Below are 20,068 nucleotides of genomic sequence, written 5' to 3'. Positions count from 1 at the left end.
TTTTTATTGGAATAACATTCCTGCCCATTGTATAAAGTTTTATTTTCTTGCATGTGTCAAGGAGGGTTTTTACACTGTTTATACTTGCACTGTTTGAGGTTCTTGGCTTGAAGAAGAATGAAGGAGATCAGAGTTTATTTAAACATAGTGTTTATGTTAACAAAATGTGCTTTGTTGGTGGTGTCTTTATACAGAACCTGTTCTACTTGAATAGTTTTCAATTACATGAAAAGCTATAGAAAAAAATAAGGAGAATCAATTTTGGTAACAGCTTAAAACTGCTCATTTCTCTAGAATTTGCCATAGCTCTTCCCTCAGGTTTCTATAATCATTCCTTTATGTTTCTGGTTATTTTACACAACTGATCATCATGACAGGAAAAGTAAATGCACAGATTAGTTCATTCAAAATTTCATTGATTCAAAGCTTATTATGTCAAAATAACTTTTAAAACGTTGACTGGAATAAAATGGTGTCTGTTAAAGGGTGGTGAGGTCCAGTCCCAAAGAATTATTGTCTTGTGAGGATCTTGCCTGTTGGAGCTGTGACTTGGGACTGTTTCAATTCTGTTTTACATGTAGAACCCTTTAAAGCATGGCTGGTGTAGAACATAAAAACTGCATCCTTTTCCTTTGGGAAGGAGAGGCAAGAAGGCTTCCCGTGGAAGAGTGGTGCTTAGCTACTCCAAAAAGCAGTGTCACTCAAAGCAGAATGTTTATTTAGTGTTTTCCTTCCATTTCTGTGGCTCCGGTTGCTTTTGTTGGGACGTAGTACTCTTCAATGTGTCTCAAAATACAGAATCAACTCTCTGGCAAATTGAACAATACAGTAACTTCTGTTTTATGAGGAGGTTGTTTTCCCTGGAAAGTCCCACAGCACCATCTAGTGCCATCCTGTCCTAGTGCCACATGGCTTTGTGGGAGTAGAGGCGCTTAGGCTGGCATGCTTTGTGGGAATGGCTTCTTAGTAATTGAAGTTAAGATTTGCCTGTGACTTGACATAGATCCAAATACAGGGGAAATTTAGATACTTTCTTCTTCAAGAAAACAGACTTAAAAATTTGATCAAAAATTACCTTTTCTTGTGAAACATATTTGTTACTGCTACTGCATTGTTATTTTCTCTGTACAAAGCAAAGGAGAAATATTGGTGCATCCTTAACACTGCACTAATATACTTTGAAATTAAAGTACACCCCAACACATGTGATTAAGTTTATTATATCCTTATTATATCTTAAACCCTTTTTCAAGGAAGGGCTGTGCTTACAGCTACAGACACCCTAATCCTACAAGCTCTGTGCCTTTCCTCCTCAGTCCCACTGAGGTCATGCTCATATGGTGTGGAATCTGCTTGCAGTTGTAGAAATTTCAGGATTACAGTGTCCAAGTGATTTTTGCAAAGACAAGGGGTCACACTGAAAAGAGTAAGGTTGTGGATGATTGAAAAGTTCCTTTCTCACTTTTATGTCTCCTCTAACCAAGGTTCGTTTCATGCCAGTGTACAAACCCCTATCCTGACATACAGCACCTTAGTGAATAGGAAATTTATGTGAATAGGAACAGACAATGATTTAATCAGCTGGAATTAGGAGAAATATTTGCATAGGATGAAATTTTAAAAGGCTCCATTGAGGTGGAAATAAAGGAGAGGAATAAATTCTTGAGGCCAGAAGTGTTGGTCAGCAAAAGCAACTGAAGAGGAAGTGGGAAGAGGAAAATGTAGCTCCTGCAGGCTCGTCAGAATCCTCAAACTCACTGAAGATAGCAACAAGACAGCTGGGTTAAATGCATTGCACAAGAGAGAGGCAAGAAAAAATTGCAGGAAGGTGTTCCAAGTGTGGGGGATATGGCTTGATCCAGTTCTAGAAAGGTGAGCAAAGCCCCACTGCCTCTCCTTGGTCACACAGAGCTGTGGAGCTGCTGCAGGGAGGCTGCAGCACCTGGGATCCCACCTGTTGTAGGAGCTGCTCCACACCCTGCCAGCCAGCTCCCCCCTCACTGATGGTTTCAGGCCATTTGATGGAAGTGGTCATTTCCACCTCTGATGAGACTTGTGCTGTATTTTGTGCATCATTCCAGATATTTCTCCTGTATCACCTGCAAAGCTCTGAGAAGTTTTCCTGGTTGGTTTAAAACTTCAGGGTCCTCACTGCTGTGTTCTGAACTATTCTGTGTCTGTGTAAGGAACACATTTCTAATGTGTTTGAGATGCCCTCTGCTGGGAAAGCCAGGCAAACTGGGCTTAGCTCTAGTCTTACCTTCTAAAATACTCTTTTCTTATTCTTGTCTTATCACTCAGTCTGATATCAGAAACTCCCCCCTTAGCCTTACTGAAAAAATGCTTTTCCTTTAGGTTTTATTCTTTACACTTCATCTGTGACAAGTGTGGTGGTGTTACTGCTGGTAGTTCAGATCATGGCATTTCTTCTTTCTCTGATCTGTTTTGTTGAAAGAACTGAACTCTGGCTGCTCACATTCCTTTTGATTCCATTTTTGCATGCTTGTAAAAAATGTAGGCAAGAGAAACATCTGCAAATAGTAATTATTAATAAATACTGGAAATGCTTGTGATTTCTACTGTTATCTGATGCTGGTAAGGTTTTTAATATCACCTCATTGTTCTTTTTTTTTTTTTTTTTTTTCAAATTAATGTCCATTCCCACAACTGAGGGCACTAGTTTAATACAACAGAACAAAGCTGGTACAATGTCTGGAACAACTCATAAAGTCCTCTGAATAATCTCAGAGTTGTTATGAAATCTGGTTTATTTTGCCCCCGCTGATAAATCAAAAGCCATTTTGACATAGTGCTTCTAATTTCACAGTTTTGTTATTAAAATCTAATATTGGCCTAATTGGATGAGTTACAGCTATTGCTGTGGTGTTTATTTCTAATTATAGTTGAATTAGGGTTACATAGAATTGTATTTTCAATTTTGTATCGTAGTTTGCAATCTTCATAGGGTACAATATTTATCATTTTACCACAAATATGTGAACTTCATATTTTCAGATTTTCCTCTTATTTATTATGGGGAGAATGGGTGTGTTAAGCATCCCAAAAAGCTTCAATTCATAAGCCTTTGTTCTCCCCAGCTTTCAAAATAGTCATTTCATATAGAACAAGACAAAGAGCTTAATTACATATTTTATTTTGAATAATTGCAGTTGTATAAGCCTTCTCAGAACCAACAATGTCATTAGAGTAGCTGACAGAAGAGGATGTATAGTAGGAGTTTTACACTTGAAATTATTTTGAAAAGAATTGAATTGAAAACAAAAGACAAGCAATTATCTGACACCAGGAGTTTCTGTGATGTCCATGGGGGAGCAACACAGGGACACAAGTTACATCTTGGGGAAATTACTGAAATTACAGGAATCTGAGAAAGCTATAATTTAGTCTCTGAGATTGCAAGAGATAAATTCTTATATTTATGTCATTTACATGGGGACAAAGTTAGAAACGGGGCAAACATGTTTTACTGTGAAAATCAATTCCAACATCTCAATCAAGAGAAATTTATCATCTCTGCTGCCATCTTTATGTAAGTCAAATGAACAGCATAGCTTGTATAACCATGCTTACACAAATATTAAAAGCTATTTAAAGAACCCCTAAAAAGATAGTCTCTCAAGGAGGTTTCTGCAGCCACTGGATCCAGATATTAAGGCACTGAAATGTTTTTGGAATTATTTCGGTTCCAAACTTGAAATCTTCATCCTTCATCCAAATGACTTGGTACTTAAAAACTGAGATATGTGAAATTCACAGTTGCCTCTGCAGCTGTTACCAGGCCCTTTTCTGTTATGCCACTTCTGCATCCAGTGCCTGCTTGTGCTTTCACAAGAACTTGCCTGGTCCCAGCCTGACTTTCAGTAGGTTTTGCCCTTCTGGTTTGGAACCAAGTGTGTATATTTAGCATAGGGTTTTTTTCCTTGCTTTGTGCTGTCAGTCAAGAGTCTCTGCAGTTCTAAAGCTATGTGGGGACAGGTGGAAAAAGGGAGAAGAATTGCTGAGGATTTTGGTGTGTGAAAGCCATGTTTTAGCAGACAGAATAATTCTGTATATGATATCTAAAGTTCAGATTACTGTAAAGCTGTAGGACATGGCAGTACACTTTTAATCAGTTTATTTGAGGTGATGAATAATGTGTTATCACAAGTAATAAACAGTGTATTTACCCAGGGGTGGTGCTGTGAAGTGGAACTGTGGAGCTGTGACCAGTCTGAGGGGTGAGGGTAGTGGGAGTCTTGTGCTCCTTGATTTGAATAGACTGAGAGTTGGCTCTGAGTGCTGCTGTGCTCTTTGCAATTTCTATCGTGTTAGTGAAAACACTGAACAATCAGCTTTTCCATCCTTAGGAGTGCCCACTTTCTTTCTTTTGTGGTTTTTTTTTTTGTCCAATATCTGTATTCTGTCAGAACTTTAGTATTGGCTGTCCTGTTGCTCAGAAATATGCCTAATTCAGGCCTAGAAGCACTTTTCTAGAGGCAGGGTTCTCTTTTTAAAATTTAAAACATTATAAAGTTGTCTGCAAACTTGTTAAAAATAAAGGAAAAACATTTGAAAACACACTTCTACACACAAAATCAAGGGGAAAAAAAGACATAAGAAATACAAATAACGCATATGTTGACATAAAGTTTCACTCTCATTGTAACCATAAAAACTACAGTTTTATGTTTGGAAGTTTTTTTTATTTGTTTGTTGGGTGGTGAAGTGGCGTGTGCAGGCTGGGGAGTTTTGATGTTATTAACTCCATATTCTGTCCAACTGAGCTCATCTTTATTTTGATTGATTTTGTTTTTTCTAAAAGCGTCAGCAACTCTCGAAATAAATACTTAAATTTGAGAAATACTGCAGCACACAGAAGAAGACTGAGTTTCATTTCTCATTTATGCTTGTCTTCCGATGAAATTATCCAGTGTTCATAAGCTTTTCTCTCACACCTCACCCCATCAGTAGCATGGAAATGCTGCCCTGTAAGTTTTTATGTAACACTGCTTACACTTCTGCTTCTTTTGTGTCCTGCTTGATGGAGCATTCAGGAACCTCTGTAGCATTAAGCATAAGTAGGAAATAGATTTCAGAAAATACACAGTTGTTCAGAGCTTTGATACAAGCTCCATTTTTCCTTTCCAGCCTGGGTTCTTTAGGCAAATCAGACATGACTTTGGTTAAGGCTTTTCTCGAAGCAGTTGCCACATGTGTGTTGTACTGATGACCTGTAAGAATGATGAAAAATTGCATGGGAAATTTGTGGCTAAAGGAAACCAAGGAAAGTTCACATGTATTTCATGCCTCATTACAACAATCCCTACTTGTCTTCTACCATGTGTCCCTCTGGATCTGTGCCCACCTCCTTCTTCCTATTTGCATAATTTCATTCTTAATGATTTGCCACCATAGTTTCAAATTCATTAGGTGGCTTCCCTTCCCTGATTTGGCAGCCAATTCCATGTATTGATTTTATATATTCTTCTGGAGGATAAACACCTCTTAATGCCTGCTCTACAGCAATGCTGTACTGGATGAAACCTATAGAAAACCTCTTAGCAACTTTATCTAATCAAAGCAAATAACAATTAAATGGATCTCCAAGTACATCCTTGCTGTTTACATGTATGTTTATGTACATGCTTGCACACACAAACCTGAATTTAAACTCTCTGGAATAAAATCCATTTCATGATCTTTACTGTGGGGAGATGTTTCCAAGTCTTCGGACTCCTATGTTGTATCAGTGTCTCATGTCAGGCTGAGATTTTTTTCCTGCCCTTTCCACTAAAATCATTGAAATATATTCAGTCAGTCTTTCACATCAGAGGTGTAAATGGATTTCTTGAAAGTTTTTCTGCAGATAGCAAACAGCAGTCACTTTACAACTTTGACTCCATTGTGGGCAGCAGTTGGGAAGCCTAACACTCCACCCGAACTTTGAAGATGCTAAAACTGTGTAATGACCTTGCATTCTCAAGGGCAGATGCTCAGCTTTTGCTGAAGTGCTAATCTACAATCTGTTTATCTCCATACACTATGTATTTGACAGCACTTGCCTGGAAAGTAAGGCAGGGAAAAGCGCTGTCAAATTTAGTTCCATTTTCCTCTCTGATGGTCTCAGTGTCCAATGGACTTAGAAATGGTCATCTTTATTTTGATTTTTAGCTTCCTTTGTGCTTCTCAGCCAGTTGCAATCTTAGAAAGCAGCTACAGTGTCAGTGTCAGAATATTCTCATCTTTGTGAAACCTCTGCTGGAGAATGAGCTGGGCTCTGGAGTAACTGTTTGCTTCCACATTTTCTTTATTCTTAGTGAAATCAGACTTTGGGCTTTACCTCCAAAATGCAAATTGTCTCCTGCATTTTCTGTCAGTAGGCTTTAGACTCAAAGTGCTCTATTTATTATTCTTTAGTGGATATGAATTGAGATGCATCACATAATGCTCAGAGCACATTGAGGAGCATGTTCCTAATGAGGAGGTAATGTGTCAAGGCAGGGTGCTGTGTGCAGGGAAGGGTAATGCCCTTTGTTAGACACATACACCGTGGTCACATAAGCCCTTCATATCTGGGGCAGGAACCTGAAGAGGAGGGCTCCAGCTCATAAAAGCACATCAGTGTTTCCAGGTTAACCTATAGGTGGGCTTTACATCCCCAAAGTCTGTTCTTCAGCAGCTCCATCAGTTGGTTGGGTAACAGAGGTTCCCTCCCTGAATAAATCCTGCTTTGCTTGCCCCTGTAAACCATCAGCCACCACTGCACTACTGACTGAAGGAAAAAAACCCCTTTGTTTTTAATGTAAACCCTGTGGTTTTTCAAACTGGCACTCCTTATCAAAATAAAACATTAACATCAAATTACTCTGATTCAGCAACAGCATCTATTTTTTAATATGAACTTGTCTGTTCTGTCAGGTAATTGTTTAGCTTCCCAGGGAATCGTGTGTGTTGCAAATGGAAAAGTTCAACCTTGTAAATCCTTTCTGTGGTGAGGCAACAGGAAATCCACTTCTGATTATTAAGATCACCAGGTTAAATAGCAAAATTTAATAACAAATTGCTAAAATTGACCTTTTGAATGCTAGATTTGCAGCATGCTCATTCAGGAATCTCTTTATGATGTATAGGAGGATTCTCTTGCTCCCCACTTACAGAATTACAAGTGTTACTGTCCCAGAAGTGCAGTTTCCTTTTGTGGCTTTGAATTAGCTGTGGCTGTTGCCCACTCTGTTAATATCAGCAAGCTTCTGAAGTAATTCAATAGCAAGTCACAGCTCCCATCCCAAGGAGGAAGGACACAATCTTGATTTATCAACAAGATAGAGAGAAAGGTTGGTTTGGTTTGGTGTGGTTTTTTACCTTTGCCTTTTTTTTTGGTAACTTCTAAAAAGCCCTGCTGAGGCACGAAGCACGTAAGAAATGGCTAATGGTGCTGAATCAATGAGTTTGTTCAGGTTCAGAGGAGAGCTGGCTGTGCTCTCAAGCTGGCACTGTGCTCTCCTCCCTGCACTCCGTGCTCAGGAGGAGCAGAGCACAGGATGCTTTCAGATCACTTCCTGCTCCATCCATGCTCCTCCTCACTTGTGCAAAAGCCTGGAGGTGGAACCCTGCTGCAGTGGTGTCCTGCCATCCCAAAATCAGGGGAGGCTGAGGGAACACTCAGGCACTTGGTGATGTCTGGTAGCATTTGAGGTGTGCAGTGTGGCTGAAAGTGGGAAAAGGGGGAGAAGGGCAAGGTGTGGCTCATGTATGTATATATATATATATATATATATATATATGAGAATAGCAGCCCCCCCTAAAAGCTGGGCTTTGGTCCCTGATGCAGTGACCTGATGCAGTGACTGTGTTGCCCTGCACTACACAGATCTTGCAGTCAGCTCTTCCTCACAGATTCTTCTGTATGCAAGTGTCAGTTCAGCCCTTGATGCCTCCTCCCTTCCCCAACTTTTGTTTCTTCCTCTCCAGCTGCTGTACTTGAACACCTATATTTCTTCATATCTGTTATCTGCATTTTGGTCTAAACCTCCTGTAAATTGTGAGTAACTCCCTGAAGCAATTCTTCCTGCTTCTAGTTCTCTTTTCAGTCTTTTATGATCTATCTCAATTGTGACATTTGCAAAAAGATAAATTATTATGGATATCTGGACTGTGGGGCAGTCAGATATGGCATATATTATTTATTTTGAAATATGTTTTTAAATTCTGCAGAGGCTTCAAGTTGCACAGCTTAACTGTTGCGTCCTTGATCCTTCCTGTCTGCTATAATTTGTGGCATTTATTTGTTGCATTTTGTTTTAGGAACACAATAGGAACTCTCTGTGGCTGATAGTCTTTCTGAATCTGTGATTTTTTGTGGATCCAGAAAACAAATACAAAACTAATTGTTTCAGGCTTTTCTTTATATTTTCTTCCAAGAGATTGAAGTAAAGCCATGTTACTCAAGGTTAAGTGAAAAGTAAGGGACAAAAGGTTTTTTTTTTCAGTTGTTTTCACGTGTAGCTAAATAAAAAAATAAAATAAGCACCCTTTCAGATAAATGTGAGTGTTTTGGACCTTTGTCCAATTTTTTTTTTTTAAATAAAGTTTGTGAATAGCTGAAAAACCAGCTGTTCTTGTGACCTATCTGGATGAAGAATAGTCCTGGCCTAGAGAAGTTCTGAGCCAGCTCTATGAATTAGCATGCATTAAATGATGGAATCATTTTATTGAGCAACAATAAAATATTGAAGTCAGATGGAAGGATGATGGGGAATTGCTGTTTGCAGCTATGAAAGTGATGCATGTCATGTTAACTCCCAACCCAAACAACTCATTCTAAGATTTGCTTTCATGAAACTTAAAATCCTCTATTTTGTCCAATCATCAGCTTTAAACCTGTTCCTTGTCAGTGAAAACAACAAATCTTTTTGCTTGCATCTGCCTGGGGGATGTGGAAAGCTGAGGTGGTCCTGTGTGATTAAATTAGATGAAAGACTTGCCTTCTACCAGTGAGACATGAAGTCTAATCAAGTGAAATGAGTTTTGAGATCTCAGCTCATTTCCTTGGGGAATATATGCTTACATTACACAGTCATGACACCTAATTCATCACAGTTGAGGCAGCTTCTGCTCAAAGAGGACCTGGGACTGGGTGCCAGGGGACTAGATCAAGTCTTTCCCTAAAGAGGAGCTGCTTAGTGAAGTTAAGATACAGCACACTGAGGGGAGAGCTTTAATATGTTTTTTTTAAAATAAATGATCCATATTCTGTATATCAGAATATATATCTGTATATTTTAGAACAGAGGGACTTAGATGCAAAAAGGTAAAAAAAAGGTACTGAGTGTAGTAGTTTATAAAATGATTGCTGCATGAATGTTAAAGAACATGCTCAGTGAAGAGCAAAGTTGAGTTTGTTACTTAATTTCTATGATGTGAAATGATGTTTGTGTATTTCCATGTACTAAGCTAAGAAAGTAAAGATTTTTCTGCCTCCTTGACTAACAGACTGTTTTTGGTTGTTTCTTCCAGGGCATTGTTATAACTCCACTTCTGCTTTTGCTTTTTGTAAGTATCATGATATTAATATAACTTTTACTGGGTAATCTTGCACCTATTAGATATTATGTTTAAGATGCAAGTTTGGATGGTTTTCACAATGCATAAATAATGAAGAAGATTTTTCTGGTCAATATTTGAAATGAGCTGCCTCCCAGGACGGCCATCAAAATGTATCATGATGTATATATCTATACATACACTTCGTTCTGAGATGACCAAAAGATGTTGCTCTTACAGAAGTGTAAAATCATATGCTGTTAATCAGGCTGGTAAAATACAAACACTTGCCAGGTAAGGAGATAACTCATTTAGGAGAGCTCTTGGAGAGCTTTCACTTGCAGGAGCTGGACAGGATTGCACTGATCTGAAGTGGATAAGAACTGGAAAAGCACTACTCAGATAAACAGAGCCTTGCTTTTGGGCAACCAAGCCCATGGGTATTTTTGTGGTAGAGCAAGACAGATTACTGGAGCCCCTGTGCATCCCTAAATGGAATGCTGCTTCCGTCCTGTTAGTCCAATTGTCACCCCTCAGTGAGGCCTTGGGTCCTGGCAGCTCATGGTAGAGAGAAAGGGAGGAGACCAAGCTCTACCTTCATGTTTTATAAAGGCAAGGGCTTTAGCATATAATGGAGAGGCTTTTGCAGGTGGATGGTGGTGATTGGTAAATCCCTGGTCACACAGGAAGTCTTGGTGCTTCAGGATTTGCTGGCACAGCTGGTGTGGTGTGGTGCAAGCTGCTGAGAGCTGGGGCTTTGTGGAGGGCAGGGAATATAGGCTAAAGCTCTTCAAGAATTTCAAGGAAGACATACATTTTCTTTTGTGTTCGTCTTACTGATGGCTTTGTATGTAAGTCAGCACACTGGAAGGAGTAGAAGTGGGAAGTTGGTCTGAAGCAATTTGTAAGTGGCATGCAAGGGGTGCACTGTTTATAGCAGGGATGCTAAAGCAACCTATGGGCTACATACAAATATAGCTGTATAAACTGGGATAAAGAGTACTGTGAGAGTGGCTGTAACATCAGCTACTACCTCACAATAACTGTGTGGGAAGAGTTCTATTTTACTAGAACAAATTGTAATTCACTGATGTAGCTGTGTTTACACACAAACTGTTTTGACCATATTCTATATATTGATACACACCAGCAAAGCTTTCTCGGGACCCCTGGGACCATGGACTTACTGGAGGTTGAAAAAGATGACTTTTCTTTTAAAAAAGACAGATGCTTTGTTATTCTTGCACTGAATATGTTGATTCAGGATGGTCTGCCTCACTGTTTTCCAATCCTCTTCTCTCTTGTATGTACAAAGTGTTTCTTCCACAGGCATTCATTCAGAGACCTGTACCCTTATTTCTAAGTGAAACTTCAGCTCTTTTTCCTTTTGCTCACTGGCAGCTTTGCCTGTGTTTTACCTCACTGAGTTTGGTGCACTGAATAGTCAAAAGGGATATTTTCTGCAGAAACTGAGATGTTAAGGAAAGATCTGTATATATTTTCAGGCAAGATAAATTTCTTTTCTTTGGTGTCTTTTATAGGCAGATAACAAGATATTCTGCCCTGTAAATTGCAGTTTTCACTATTACTTCTCAGAGGAGGTGGTAAAACTTCATATGTACAGGAACAGGAAGGCAAATCATATCTCTGTTCTTTCTACCAGCCCTGGAAACATTTGTATGAGAAGTGTGTAAAATTCACATTAATTATTGGGTGGTTTGTGACATGACTTGGACTTGTTCTTCTTGAGGCAGGTACACACATGAATTGCTTTGTCATCAGAGTGATAAACAAACTAGTCTGGGGATGAGGGGAGCTACAAGAACTGTGGGTTTTTGTCACAGAGCCCAAAACTTGAGGACTTCTCTTGTGCTATATAAATATTTAACGCTTGTTGAGGTCTTTGTTGAGGATTTCACAGTATTCTGGTCAGCCCTGCAGCACACCTTGCTAAGATGGGGTCTGTCCTCTCTGAAGGTTCAGTTTATCCTGTGACAGGTATTTAGGACAGCTAAATGTGCACAACCCAAGTTCCCATGTCCTGTGGCAGTCTGTGGTTTGGACTGCTGAAACCCTATTTGTCATGTGAAACTCTCTAGTTTTCCTCTGAGTTTCCTTGATGCATCTGGCCTGGTGAACACATGGTGGATTCCAGCACACAGTTCACATGTTTCTGTGTGCTTGCTTACAGCCTGCAGCTCCATCATTTCATGTGGGACTGTGGAGTTACTGTGCAGTGAGAAACACGGACTAGAAAAGTCCTGGTTTTCTTCTCTGAACCATTCAGCAGTTTAGTCATGCAACTTAGCCTTAATGCTTAATTAATACAGGATGGAATTTTCAACTTTCAAAATAAATCTTCCATTTACCTCTACAATAACTGAGCTGAGCTACTGAATGCTATTCATGGGCCTTTCAAGTCAGCATCATCAATGAATTTTAGTTCCTGATTCTGGTACTCTCAAGCATTAACTCTTCCACTAAGTTGTGCTATGATACTCTGAATGTTCATATTTGTTATTCTCCCTGTGTACAGTGCATAAAATACCTTTAGTGCTGCCAGAAATAAAATACATTGTTGTCTATTAGCTTGTTTTTGTTATATAGCTTAACCTGAGGTAGCAGTTATTGTTTATATTTTGCCCTGTGTGCACCAGAGAATATAATGTTCTGAGCTGTCTTTTTGTTCATAATTGCCCAGTAATGTAAATATAAATTGTCTAAACAACATTGATAAAGGCATGTTGAAGTTGTAATAAATAATGCATTTAATGCAAATAATTTATCATCTTAAGTGAATGGTGTTGAAGAGGAAGTCAGTTACATTTCTGAAAAGTATATTTCTACTATGAAACTTCTGGTGTGAAGCTTGCTCAAAATCAACATTCTAAGAGGTTCAGATTAATTTAATGAAGGCCTAATTACTGGACTGTATGAGGATGCTTAGCTAAACTTTATAAAGAATATCTTTGTCACAGATACCTCTGATTAACATTTTGCCTGATAAGAAGCTATTGAATCTTTCTTCCCCAATATGTTAATCAGCAATATCATCATCCTCATGTTAACCCTTGTTATTAACAGTTAATATGCCATATTCCCAGCAAAGATGTTGCAAATGGCCAGTGTCCATAAACTGTATATAACTGGAGCTCATATATGGGGTGAGCAGAACCAAAGCAAGTTGAATCAGTTTCAGGTTACCATGAGGTGATGTTGTTTGATATTTCTTTGCAGCATTCTGCAATGCTTCTTTAGCCATGATTAGGAGGCTGTGTACCAAAGCATTCAGAGAGTGAGGCTGTCCATCCCCCTCTTGTCACTTTGCACACTTGGAGAGTAACAGATCCATCCTGAACCTTTTTAAAGCAGAAAAATAAATTTTGTTTTCTCCAGGGTTAGTTATCAAAGTAGCAGAAGTCTTAAGTGTGTGAATCTATGTACTTCTATTGAAAGCCATCAAAAAATGCTACAGAGAAGTCAGTATTTTACATTTTTATATACTTCACATTCTTCAGAAGCATGCCTTCCATACAGTCAATGTGGGATGTTAAAGACCCAATACAAAATTCAGGTGTGTGACTGTCAGACATTACTCCCCCATTAGCTCTTTTGCCAATAAAACTGCCAGGACATGTGTGTCAAAACAGGATCTTTCCAAGGCTCTATCAGCTTGCTCCTGTTCTTGATTTCTGAATTTTTGTTTTTCTGTTGGTGTTGTGGTGGTGATGTCATAAGTACTAGAAAGTAGCACTGCTGAAATAATTCAGGAGTGGACAAGTGAAGGAAATTTGGTGCAAGCAGTGCAGAGAAAAGTGAATTAAATAAAGTGAAATTAGAAGGTGATTTAAATGCTGAAGAGCTTTCACTTGTATTCACAATCTTTAAATTAAACTATGGATCCAAAAGTTGTTGGTACTTCTCAGATTTTTTTACCAAGTCTACTCCAATCCCATTAATTCAGATAAATCTGTTTATTGAAAGGAGCTGTCAGTACTTTTTTGTTTTTAAACAGAACTTCTACACACTGTGCCTTGCTTTTCTTCTCAAGCACTTGGTAAATGAGAGTTGATACCAGTCAAATGAATCGTTAAATATGCAAATATCTTAGTAGCTGGAAAGCCTTGGAAGTTGATAAGGAAGTTGCAGCTAATGGATTTCACTGGTATGTGACAAAAGGCTGATTACAGTGGGATGGGAAGGGAGGGGAGCAGCACAGTGCATTAGCTATTAACAGATCAGCTCATTCATGTGGAAGATTTAAAGTGCATCATTATTTCTACCTGGTTATTTACCTCACTGTTTCCTTTCTTCTTTAATCATTGGGAAAACAAAATTCTCTGATCTGATCCAAACTCTTTACAATTAACTAGAACTTTTCAATGACTGCTGTGAAACATTTACTTAATCATTTTATTGCTTTTTTCACATGCACCTTTTATGGGTTTGCTGTTTAAATTGGAACAAGTAACAGAGAATAATAGGGACCCTCCTTGTTCCTGACTCACACACAAAGGTTTTTCTAGGTGCTTTTCTAGGTGTTATTGCTCCTGAGATTTTCATCTCTGTAAAAGTAGGGGAGCCTTTCTAGTGCACAGCCTGCTCCAACATGGGCAGAAGTTAACCACACATCTTTAACAGGGTCATAGAACCAGGCTACCAGGAGAATCCCATCCTGACTCACCCAATCCGCCTCTTTTCCATGCTGTGCAATTCACCTCAGAGCTGAGCATGATCCAACCTAAAAGTAAGGATTTTTGCTCTCCCTCCACCCTTGCAGTGCTAGAAACTTGTGTCTCTGATGAATGTAAACTAATTTCCAGTAAGTACTGGTTAAAGATGTGTAATTCATTTGTCTTTGTTGCTAGTGTTATACATCTGAATAGCACTTCTCTGAAATTTATCACCCTGGCTCTGACTTTCTCTTTGCCAGCCTTCAGCCAGCTAGGCTAAACAAGCCATGCATTTCTAATCTTTGAATTCATAAAACAAATCCCTTAATCTGAGGTGTTTTGTGCACCTGCTCCAGGTTTAATTCCATCTTCAGCCCAGGTAATACAAATCCTGCACAGTTGTGCAATTTGCTTCACCAAAGGCTTATCCAGGCCTTGTGCAACGTCTCCAGTATCCCCTATCTCCACTGATTTATTTCTTCTGCTACATCACTGTTTTCATTTTCATGGATAAGTAATGTTCATGGCTCTTAACTACCCTGCATTGATTAATCTGCGTCTTTCCAGCCTTTCCAGGCCTTTGTTTGCAGCAGAATTTTTGGATGCACGTCCTTAAGTCCCTGATCTCCAAGGGTATTAATCTAATTCCCATTGAGGTGTTTCTGGGTTGTAAACTTGATCTTGTTTCTGTACATTAACCCTCCAGATCATTGCGCCACAGTTAAGTGGAGGAGTAGCTCTGGTGTATTTCAGATGAAGCATACCTATGGTTATTTTTATAGCTCTATAAATGGCTTTAAAATCCACAGGTGTGTTTGGATTGGCTTGGTATTTAATGTGTCATAGGGGAACCCAAAGGGGATTAGGCATCTGTGATCACTTTAACAAGGGAAACCTGAAATATCATTGCCCAGCCTAGGAAATAAAAAAAAGGGCAAGATTGTCAGCTTTTGTTTTTCCATACTTCTGAATGTGAAACTTTGCTTTGTTTTTTGGTTTTTTTTTTATTTGGCAACAGAACTGGAGGGTATATGTAGACAAATAGATATTTTTTCATTTGTGCCTAATCAACTCCCACAGCTGCACAAGCATATAGAATATGCAAGAATTTTCAAAATATATGTAGTTATTTAGCAAAACTGGAGGATTTAAGTTTAATTGTTAAGAATAAGAGTGAAATGTCTCCTTGTTAAAATACATGACTGCCAAAGCATTGGGTACCATCTCTGTTTGACATGGTATTGGATACCATACCCCTTTCTGAGGCAAGAGACAATTTGCAGTTTTTGACAGGTGTGATTAAAACCTTTCTTTTTAAATTTAAGCATGTCCTATAGAAACCCTATTCTCAGTGATATGCCTCCCCTTCCCTTCCACCCATTCCAGGTGGATTATTTCAGCACCAGTCAATGACTGGGGGTCAGTGGGTGGGAGCTGGCATCTCCTGCATGGCTTCTGTGCCTTACCAGGGTATCCAAATGCTGTGCCTGTAAAGAGAGAGGTGGGAAGGGCACCCCAGTGACCTGTCAGCTCTGCTCAGATGTTATGCAGGAATGATCCCTTTCCACCTCCTGCCTGAAATCTGGAGCTGGGCACTGTGGGCACAGGAGGACATCAGTGCTCTTCCAAGTGCTGCCTGCTTCCCAGAGCCTCAGCACCATTGCTGCCGTGGCAGTTCCATCACAGCAGTTCCATTTCTGGGTTTCTGAGGGACACCTGGGTATTTTTCTGCTGCACTGTAACATGCTGCCACGACTGGGTCAGGGTGAGGGCTCTGGAAGGAGTCCAGAGCAAGGGAGGGCTTTGTTCAGCTGCTAACTCTTGTTCATTGCCCTTCATCACCAAACTGGATGCCATCCACCTCTTTTCCAAAAGTGCATTGCATTCTAAGGCCTTTCTGTAGTGGACCTGCCATCCCCAACAGGATGTAAAGGGATTGGGGCATGGGGTGTTCCAGACAGGCCTCTGAGGCAGCTGGATCTGGGCTGGATGAAGGAACCAGAAGCTGTGACAATACAGCATTGAATGCAAAATTTAAAGGGGGTGTCAGAGTAGCCAGACCCTTCCACCAGAATGTAGGAAAGAAAAGCTTAAAGTTGAATATCTTGTGTAAAAGAGGAGCCAGGAGTGCCCCTCCCCATCAGTTCTGCCCTCTTTTCTCCCCTGCCTCACTTCCTGCTCTGTGCTCAGCAACTGGTGAGGCTGGAGCTGGTTGATGGTGTGTGAGGAGCACAAAGACACAAGCTGAGGAAGCATTAATTGCAGGAGAGCACTGGAGGGTGAAAGCTGCCCCCAAAGGACAGCCTGCTGCAAAGAGGGCACAGTGTGTGCAGCACATGTGTCACTGGGCTGTCATTTGGTGGGACTGGCATCATGTGTTTCTTCTGAGCCCATGGCAGTATAGATGTGGGAACACCCCCTGTGATACCTGCCTGGTCAGCCAGAAAGATGAGAATGGAGGGTCTGGCTTGTGCAGACAGTCTAGGCTGGAAGATGGAATTGTCTTGTTTTTATGCAAGAAGTTTGGGGTTTACTCTCTGGTTTTTTACCATATCCAGTTAAATATAGCCTTTTAATTAAGGATAAGCCAGTGTTTCTACTACAACCTCATAAAGAAACCCACTAAATTATTTGGTGGGTTTTTATAAAACAGGCAGTCTCTTGAGAAGAAGGGTCTAGGACTAAATTAGCAAGAATGCTGCAGGTCAGGTTTGAAGTACTGCATGGTGACAGAATTTTTTGAAAAGATTTGCCTGGGATTTTCTTTCTGCTTGTCTGAGTTACCCTGCTGAAAACACTCAGATTATTTCAGAGATTATTTCAGTAAAAGATATCTTTCATTAATCAAGAATTTTCAGACTCTTTTCTTGAATAGTGAGCCCATTAAAGCAGGGTTGGCTTATTAACCCTTTAACTGAAATTTTGCTCTCCAGAATGGTATGTACAGTCTCTTCACAATATCAAACTTTAAAAAATGTTCCTAAACAAGCATTGACAATATGGTGGCATGAAATTTGTGATTCCTTTTTAAGTGGTGCATTTTATCTTCCGTACATCATTCCAGTCAGGTAGAGGCAGTGTTTTTTCAGCTATACATCAGCAGTTTGATTTTATGATGTTTTTATGCCAGTTCTTACAGTACATCTGTTTGTCATTGAAGAAAGGTTCATTTTTAGCCATAGAGATTATTATAATAAGGAGGGCAGCCAAAGATAATCATCTTGCTAATAATTTCAGCCTAATAGTAATTTCTGTGCAATGCACATCATCTAGATAGTTCTTAAAAAAAAACCTGTCATGACAACTAATGGAGCTCAGAACTTAGCTTGATCCAACTAAAACCTGAGTCAAAATCTATTCATTTATTCAGACAGAATATTTGCATTTGTAAGTGTGTAGGAAGGTTTGATTAACATTATATCAAGGTTTTTATTTCCTACTTACTTCTCAAAACAAGCATGGCAAACATATCCAAAAGATAGTTCAGAGGAACTCTGGAGCCCAGGCAATGTCTGAGAGTCCATGGGACACGTAGAGTTGTGACCTGATGAATTTTCATGCTACAAATGTTGAGAAGGCCTGGTCAAAGTATGCCTCCATTAGCTTTGGGTTCTGTAGTATCTTTGTGGTTAGCCACCATATGTCCAGAGTCTGGGTTAAAATGTCTTTATTTTCTGTGTGATTGAGAAGTTCATGCCTTCTCTTCAGCCTATATCTTATCTTCTGTGTCTTTCTCCGGAAACGGATTTAAATGTAAGGTAATACAAGAGTTGATAGACATAATCTAACAGATTTTGATAGAAAACAGCCCACTGAAATTATTGTCAAAATATACAGAGGGAAACAAAGTTTAGAAGTCTGTTTGAAGATGTAGTATTAGTACCTTTAATTCAGTTTGTAATTATCTACAAAACACAGCAAAACAGATACCAAAAGCCCCACATCCAAAGCAGAACATATCCTCATATATACACAAAGTGCTCAAAAATTCCCAACAGTTTGAAGATACTATGTTTGAAGTAACATTTTAAAAAGCTGGCAAGACTATGCCTTTTTCAGCAGTCTATTGAATACTGTTGAATAATTTTTCATTCCTGACTTAGAAACTGATTATGCATCCACTGAGCATAAAACTTAAAAGTAGTGAGCAAATTCCAATCAACATTTTTATAGAAAAGCACAGGAGTCAGTGCCAAAGTGTTGTAGCTCTGTGAAGCTGTTCAAGTGTCCTGGCTTGCTTAGACTGACTCCTCTGTGGCCCAGGCAGATTTTTAAGTTTAAAAATCTTCACTTTCACTTGAAAAGGCTTCCTGGAATACACAGTAAGTAATGCTTTTAACTCCTCAGCACATAACAATAAGTCCAAATACAATTTGAAAAACTAAGAACCTTTTAAAATTTCAGAAGCTTCTTACAAGAATTAAAGCAAGGAGGAGATGATGAGTGTGATGCTGGAGGTCTGTGCTCTCTGTAGGGAAACACTCAGAGTGCCCTGTGTCCCTTGGGAATGTGGCTGCACTGCCAGACTTTGGGTACTCATGGATGATCCAAATCTTCCTATGCAAGTTTTTACTTCTCCCTCTTGACTCTGTGGGAAATTTAGGCTCACAGAGTCCCCACCTGCAGACCAAAATTCCCAGCTGTGGCATCATCCTCAGGTCCCCTCCCATGTGCCCATATCATTAAAGCTGGAGGTGACGGTGGTGAGATGTTGTGATTTGTTCAGCAGTCACACTGAGTCTTAGCTGCTGTTGCCAGTTCAGGTAGCACATAGGAAACAGCCAGGTCCTGTGTATTCCTCCTGAATCTCTCCACCCAGAGTGTATTCAGCAAGGGGCATAAGAAATCTGAGGCCATTTGCCTGCACCAAAAGCTCAGTTTGCCCGGAGACATCCCCCACAGGTGTGTTCGCCCATTTCCCGAGCAGTGCGTGTACAAATGTACAAAAAAGCAGCGCACTTCTACATTTCTGCATAAATTAAAATACTTCACTCTATGAAATTTCTGATTTTTCTCTTTTTCAAATTTATGAAGAATCTTGTTTTATGCCAAACCCAGTTGTATAGCCATATGCTGATTTTTCAAGGCAGGCTTATAGAAAGTTACTAGATTGCATGATCACCTTGTCTGTCACAAAGGTAGTTGGGAAAAGAAGGTAAGTGTGAAAAGTATCATTTATGAGAATGATGTATGTAAGAATGCTTTAGGAAATCAGCATCATTTAGATGGTGCTGAAAAGATTCTGTATTCTGTTGTCATTTTGAGAATCTTTAAAGTGAAGTGTAAAATATAAAATAGGGTGGATCTGTGAAAACCTTGATGTTGTGTCCTTTGCCTCATTGTGAAGCAAGTGGTTGTCTATGGGAGCTCTGACAATGCTATTCAGTCTCCTTAGTGTATGTTTTTTAATGTGTGTTCCATTACTATTAGAGGAGTGAAATTGCATTAAAGGAAACTTTCCAATTACCTAGCCTAAAACAAGTCCAGTCAGAATGTAAAAAATACTGTATATTTTCTTAAACATTCTGAAGCAGGTTTGAAAAATCCCACTGACTGTGTTCCTGTTTTCAACCAGCATCTTAAAAAAAAAAATACTTGTAGCATTTACAGTTATTGTTAGAGAGATCAACTATTTGAAGACTAAGACTGTCAGTTCAGTTGTCTTAACAAAAGAGTAGTTCTATACTTCCAGTGTATCTCTTTTTAGACAGTACTGAAATAGAACATGTGAATGTTTTCTTCACTATTTCATTATTTTCATTTATTTATTGGAATAACTACACTGACTTCTGTTGTTTGATGTTTGTATAAATGGTAAAGTAAGTCAAACTAACTGTTTAGTTAGGAGGATT

The 20,068-nt window shown here is 39.3% G+C and overlaps 1 protein-coding gene across 3 annotated transcripts in view; it reads left to right on the top strand.

Moving 5' to 3' along the window:
* The window catches only part of SLC10A7 (solute carrier family 10 member 7), a 139,374-nt gene that overhangs the window by 82,688 nt on the left and 36,618 nt on the right, over positions 1 to 20,068 (top strand). For all 3 annotated transcript variants that reach the window (XM_064711230.1, XM_064711231.1, XM_064711232.1), the window contains exon 6: positions 9,517 to 9,552. In XM_064711230.1, the coding sequence (XP_064567300.1) occupies positions 9,517 to 9,552 (36 nt within the window). The remainder of the gene's footprint in view (positions 1 to 9,516; positions 9,553 to 20,068) is intronic.

The sequence above is a fragment of the Zonotrichia leucophrys genome, chromosome 4 (assembly GCF_028769735.1).
Source record: "Zonotrichia leucophrys gambelii isolate GWCS_2022_RI chromosome 4, RI_Zleu_2.0, whole genome shotgun sequence".
NCBI classification, from domain to species: domain Eukaryota; kingdom Metazoa; phylum Chordata; class Aves; order Passeriformes; family Passerellidae; genus Zonotrichia; species Zonotrichia leucophrys.
This window is presented reverse-complemented; position numbering and strand designations above follow the sequence as displayed.